The sequence below is a fragment of the Hippoglossus hippoglossus genome, chromosome 23, assembly GCF_009819705.1.
Source record: "Hippoglossus hippoglossus isolate fHipHip1 chromosome 23, fHipHip1.pri, whole genome shotgun sequence".
Classification (NCBI taxonomy): Eukaryota; Metazoa; Chordata; class Actinopteri; order Pleuronectiformes; family Pleuronectidae; genus Hippoglossus; species Hippoglossus hippoglossus.
In genome coordinates, this window is record NC_047173.1 from 12,151,081 (window position 1) to 12,157,858 (window position 6,778).

At 41.8% G+C, this 6,778-nt stretch overlaps 1 protein-coding gene across 1 annotated transcript; it reads left to right on the forward strand.

Annotated features, from left to right (window-relative positions):
- Window positions 1-1,939: 1,939 nt before the first annotated feature.
- Window positions 1,940-4,906, forward strand: LOC117756969 (troponin I, slow skeletal muscle-like). The gene is made up of 7 exons (XM_034577611.1): window positions 1,940-2,046; window positions 2,725-2,766; window positions 3,260-3,301; window positions 3,589-3,720; window positions 3,820-3,909; window positions 4,236-4,418; window positions 4,565-4,906. Exons 2-7 carry the CDS (start codon window positions 2,746-2,748, stop codon window positions 4,664-4,666), a joined length of 570 nt encoding a protein of 189 aa, XP_034433502.1. The 5' UTR covers window positions 1,940-2,046; window positions 2,725-2,745; the 3' UTR covers window positions 4,667-4,906.
- Window positions 4,907-6,778: the final 1,872 nt, after the last annotated feature.

Below are 6,778 nucleotides of genomic sequence, written 5' to 3' on the forward strand. Positions count from 1 at the left end.
TTTAAAAGAGACTTTACAGAAATTATGAGCGAGAGCTGAACCTTGTGTTTCACTTTAAAAAAGGGCTTTAAATTTTATTGTATTTGCTTTGGACCCTCCCTGAGGCGGTGAACCGGCTCAACTCATGTCTTCATTAATAATAAAAGAGGCAAAGCAGAAAGAATTTGAGGGGGTGTAGCACCACACATAAACAACAGGATATCGATCGAACAAAGACTTTCAAGTGGCCATTAACTGTGCATTCAAGTGTAATTCATCATTTGTTAGTTGTCTGGATAATAAAACTAAATGCGTCCACATAGCTCACACACTTATTTTCCCCAATAAGGAACTGAATGTATAAAGAACAGTATTTAGATAAACCAGAAAAAGAGAGAAGAACAGGCCCCAGAAGTGACTTCACTAAGTTTGAACCCGTTGCATTCAGATCTTCTCATTAATGTTCACTGTAGTTTCTAATATCCGAGGAGCTCTTACAACCCACTGAGAGCAGAGGTCAACATAGACTGTTGTGATGATGTCCTTAATGCTCAGTTTACCAAAAAACATCTTAGCACTCTGAGCAGCTTCATTCCAGCGTAAGCCGGCCGAGAGAGAAGAAACTCGATGCTGAGGGGCTGAGTGATTTGCACGAAGCGTCAGAGCTCAGGCGGAGATTAGCGCCCGCGCCTTGAAATCTTGACAAAGCCACGCCAAGGAATTGTTGAGTGCAGAGACAAACAGAAAAACACACATGTAAATATAAACCGGACGAAGACGTGAGGCTGAGGAGGAGTCAGAGGCTCCGAGAAAACTTGAAGAACAGATCATTTGGTGCTGCCACAGTCACCTGAATGTCCATGTCCATGTCTCACATGAAATTAAAAGATATCAGAATGCAGCACTTCACCAAGTTTGATGAGTCACAAAATCACAGAGCGACACGTGCACAGACGTTCTGGTCCCGCCCCCACGTTATTGGCCAGGGAGGATCACAGAAAGGAGCCCGACCTATTCTTAAAATGTGATTCAATGCTTTTGCTATGCACGAGGGCTCCGGGTGTGTTTTATACTGTATCAGCTGTGTAATTGCTCAGAGAACAGGCCATGTTTTCAGTAATATCTGATCATAATTGTAGTCCATTAAACCAATGACGTATCGTACAGACTTATTTGTTTTGTTGCTGATGCAGTCTAATTAACTACAACTCTAATTAATCAAACTAAACTAATGAACCTACCATCCATGTATGTTACAGCAAATACATGGAAGGAAATGTAATGTCCAAAAGCCTTTTTATGTTTTCTGTCAACATAATAACGATAATATTAAAAAGAGAATGTTGTTATATTAATGTATTTTGCAAGTTTATCTACTTATTATGACTCCCGGCATTATTCAACCATTCATGGTCACCACATGGTTAAAGAAAGATATTGGTCTGGTTTAATACAATAAAAGTCAGTAGTGACTAAAGAAACAACACTTTTATTGGTAAGCAAGCAAAACCATGATTTTCTTTTAATCTTAACCAACGTGGTTTTACATCGATCATTCAAAAATAACTTTAAACAGATCTTAAAGTTATTTTCTTAGCGATTTTAGTGATTTTGTTACCTTCATTAACCATTTTCCAGTATTTGTGCTATAAGCTGAGGAAACAGGCAACGAGAAAACAAATAAACCTCCCACCGTCAAACTTTCTCTGTAAGTTAAAACTCAATGTGACGGCAACGTTGTCAATATTAGCGACCGAGAGATGAATTAATGTAATTTCCCCGTCATTCCATGGAGAAATAGAAATCATTTCACCCAGCAAGCAGCGATACCTGGACTATGCCATTTAGTTTAACGCTCATTATTTGTCATCACACGTCCCTGGTGTTGTCCCGGTTTCGGGGGAGGTGATATTTCATCCTTGGTCTCGTGCCAGCACATTCCAGGGGCCAGACGTTATATCTGCTGTCCGCTCGTCACACAGCAGCTCACATAAAAAGCCGCCCATTGTCTTCGGCAGCCGCTGTTTGACTCCCCTCCCGTCTGCAGACCCTCGTTCACATTCGCAGGTAACACATTTATTGTATTATTTGTGGTAATATTGTAGTATTTAAACCTATGTACGTATTATATGCTATAAATGTATTTGATTTCTGACAGTGTTTTGCCAGTGATAAAGAAGACTGAATGAGTTGTACTATTTCGATATTTCAGAAGTTAATTAATATATCATTGATAAACTTGAACCAGTTTTACGTGGGTCAAACTTTGTGAGTAGCCCTGAACATGCACAGTAAGTAAAACAAAGATCAGTCTCAGACATGATCTGCTAAATCTTCTTCTTTTCCGCTGCTGCTGTCCGGATTGTAACAGCTGTCAGATACGGATCCTGTAGCTTTTCACAAAGCTGTTGAGCTGTCATTACTCACGCTGCCAGAAAGTGAGACGATGCTGAATATAGTGCAGGGCATTGTTCTCGTCATATTCCTACTTTAATCCTCTCGTCAGAGGATGCTGCTATGCAAGGGCCTCCGTGGGTCAGATTACATTATGGTTCAGTGGGGTGACTCATTATTCTTAAACTGTACTAATACACATCCTCCTATGTGTTGTTTGTTTCTGTTAAAGTACAGTGAGGTAAGAATATTCCTTCTATACATATTTGATTGTATGAGCTACGTATATTCTCATAGTTGATTGGCTGTATCCTCATCCTGCGCTTCCTTTCACCCTGTTTGCTGTTTCAGGAGCCCGACAGACTCGCAGCCATGAATCCCAAAGGGGAAAAGGTGAGTCAGTCATATTCCACGGTGCTAATCCTGCGTGCACAGAGAGGGGACGCGCCGTCCTACATGGCAAAGACCTGGCAGTGGTTATCTTCCTGAGCCGTTATCAGCATCCCTGAGAGCTTTCCCCTTGACTTCATCCTAATAATAAAGTTTTATCTTTTCACATGCGCGGCTGCAGTGAGTGGTGCCGAGTTGGACGCTCACTAGTCTTTCCATATATATTTGACAACACATGTACGGGGCATATTGGACATTTTGCTGCTGGTCAGCTGAGCAGGAACATATTTTGGGTCCTGAAGGAATGTCTGAAGTTTTATAATGTCCATTTTTCGGTTGAAAGATGCAAATCAAACTTGTGCATTTGATATGATTTATTTTTTTGGTGTCCACTCTCCTACATTTGATGTTTTCCATTTGACAAACTTACATTAACTGTTTGATTTAATTGTCTTTTGCACTGTGAAAAAATATTGACAAAGATGTTTTTCCGCAGCCGAAGTCGAAGATTACAGCTTCTCGTAAGCTCTCCCTCAAGGTTAGTTGTTATGACATACAAGAAAATTTAAATTATGTATATAATAGTCCTATATAATATCTGTGATACCACCATGGCCACAAATCATCATGTTCCGATTACTTGAAAATATTGCACTGGATCTCATTTAAAACTATTATTCCATTAAATAATTATGTTTTCATACAATTCAAGCTCAATATTAATAATATGGTCATTTATTCTAATGCTAAAATCACTTGGAATAGCAGTGGACCTCCTCTGATTGCCATGCCTTGTTTTGATTGATATTTGTTCTGTCCAATCAGATGCTTCTCCTCACTCGAGCCTGTGAGGATTTGGAGAGGGAGAGGCAGGATAGGGAGGAAGAGAAAGTCCGTCAAATCGCAGAGAAGTTGCCCCCTTTGCAACTTTCCGGAGCGTCCCTGGACGAGCTACAAGTAAGGGTCATAAACCACATGTGACCATTTCAGAATATGTAATAAGATGTCTCATTAGATTTAAATAATATGATTGAAATCTGTTTTTTTTTTCCCCAGAAAATATGCAAGCAGCTATATTCTCAAATTGATGTTGTGGATGAGGAGCGGTATGACTGTGAATACAAAGTGGGCAAGCACAACAAAGATGTGAGTCTCTCTGAACATCCTCCCGCACCGAGCACACACTCGTCTTATCTCGCACAGCTCAGACAATATCTTGAAATGAAAAGTTTCTTTCCCTGGCTTCAATCCAGAGAGTCAAACCTTAAAACATGAACTTTGAACATGAAAGTTGAAAGTTTGCTTGAACTTCTGCCACTTTGTCTAGCACGATACTTTAAGATCGCACTTTTAGCAACTGTATTTCTTTAAAAAAAAAAAGAGAAGGCTTGGCCAGTAAAAGGAAGAACTCCCCAGAGACATTAATGCACGTTGACATTTTCATTGTAGCTTCTGGTGCATTCTTTTTTTAGATCCATGAGCTGAAGTTGAAAGTACAGGACCTCGGAGGCAAGTTCAAAAAGCCTGCCCTGAGGAAGGTGAGGGTGTCAGCCGACGAGATGATGAGAGCTCTCCTGGGCTCCAAACACAAGGGCTCCATGGACCTCAGAGCCAACCTCAAGTCTGTGAAGAAGGAGGACGTCAAAACGGACAAGGTAACTCAAGACCCCCAGAGCTTCAGTCTGTCAGTCGGGTGGATCTTCCAAGTGCATAGGGAAAAAATACACACGTCAAGAGGTCTCTTTTCTCTACGGAATAAGATATGTTTTAATTTGGATTTCACTTCTCTCTTCAATCCCAGGTGCTTACGACTGAAGTGGGCGATTGGCGTAAGAACGTGGAGGCCATGTCAGGCATGGAGGGCCGCAAGAAGATGTTCGACACAGCCGGCGGAACACAGTGATCAATTAAAGGCGGGGAAAAGGAATCTGTCTAGATAGAAAGTATCCAAACGCTAATTAACGTAATGTAGGAGTCAAGTATACGCTTGATGACCATTTTCTAAACAAAGACTCAAAGTGTAAGACGAGTAAAGACCCAAAGTTTTTATTACTAAAGAGTTTGCTTTTTGTTGTGTTTTCTTACGACATCTTTAGACATTTGAAGTGGATGAATAAACAGTTTCAGTCGTTCATGTTCTATATCTGTTGACTTTGACTTTATCATGTTTCATTTCGTTGGCACCCGTGTGGTTTATGCGCGGCATGTAAGAGGATGGAAAACAGCTTAGCTGATGACGGGTTGAAAAAAGGAAGATGAACAGTCGAGGCAAGGGGACGACTGTTGTTATGTTCTGTGCCTAAATTAACCTTCATAGTGTTAAAATAGAGCTTGTTGACACCTTCATGAAAGGAGGAGTTAGGGTTTGTTGATATAATAAAGATATATCAGAAAAGAATTAGTTTTGCTCAGGTGCTTTCACGCCTACCTTGTGCGGGTCGGACTTTTCAGTTTAGTAACAGGTGTGAAAGGTGCCTCGGACCAATGGACCTGAAATTATGGATCAAACTGAACGATGGTTCGGATCGTGTGCCGTGTGAAAACACTTTTTTGGGATGGATCAGACTTTCGGACAATTGCAGGAAGTTGAGACTGTTGTCTCAGGATTGCTAGCAGCCTCTGATGATATGTCGCTTGAAGTTAATTCCTTTTCTCTATTCAAACTGAGAAACGACAACCTTCCAAATGACGGTAGTATGTGAGTCTTTAGTCCGCTCCCTAAATTCCAATGTGAAAACAAAGACATGAACCTTGATCCGAACACTCAGGTGTGAAAACTTTCTTAGTCTCTCATTCTTCTAAATGAAAGACACACGCAAATTTATCTGAGTTTACCAGGAACTCGCGTAGGTCTTGAGTTCTATTTAAAGTCGTCTGATGAAAGAAATAAAAACCACAGTGGATGTAACTTTCCAGCAGCTGGTGAAACACCTGGGCCCGAGTATTTTAAGCCACACTGTTGTCCTCCATGTACTCCCAGAGCTTGGAAAGCGAAAGCCTGAGCTGGACAGCACAAGCCACTGGTATCGCTGTCCTACACATCGCATACTTCCCCTGGGCTGTGGGCTATGTGTCAGTGGGCCGGCTGTGGTCGCTGCCCAGCCATTGTTATGTGAAGTATGACAGTAACACCAACAATAGCCTGAGGATCCCACAGAGTGCTCTTCAGTTGTTGCACTTTTTGCCTTTATAGGCTGGTTATGTTTCAACGGCTGGTCGCTCCGGCATGTTAAAGATTCACAAACACACACACCCACACAATTTAGGGGGGATAATAGCGTCTGAGGGTTGTGACATATGGACGATGAAAAATCTCGTCCTGTCAGTCCACAGTGTGCAGTGTGAAATCGACGTGCGTTTGTGTTTAGTCACGCTGACATTTGTGCTCACGCTGCAAAGCCGATACACAACCTCCTGTCTGCCCTTGCACTGAGTCTCGGCGAGGCGGTTATGCCAGGTCCTGGCACAAGCTGCGTCTATAAATAGGTCCTGATGAGGGCGACCTTCACTCAGAGCAAACGTTCCAGATGTGACGCTCATGTCAGCGCCACACGATGGTGGCTGTTGTATTCGGTGCGAAAGGTCACGACGCTGCGGCCTCCCATGAAACACGCTGCGATGACAAGCACGTTCGAGTGTGGCTCGATGTGCCAGGAGCACCACAGTCAGTGTCAGTGATGGTTCATGGGGAGGGGGGGGGGCGGTAAGCACACTGGTCACACTTGTGCTGTACTGATAGTGCCACTTGATGGCAGTCCACAATTATACATCTACTGTGGTAAATATAAAGTAAAAACAAGTAACAACAAACTGCATCATAATTAGCCTTAAGTTCCTTTCTGAAACTGAAAAGTCTGAAAGGAAAACAAATATATTTATTTTACCTGGTAACTTGAAACTCATGATCACAGTTAGAAAAGAACAATTCACACATTATGAATAAGTGCATTGGATTTTTTGAAAGTTTCTGAAATTCAACTCAGTGTCTGTATCTCGAAAAAGTCTAAATTTCATT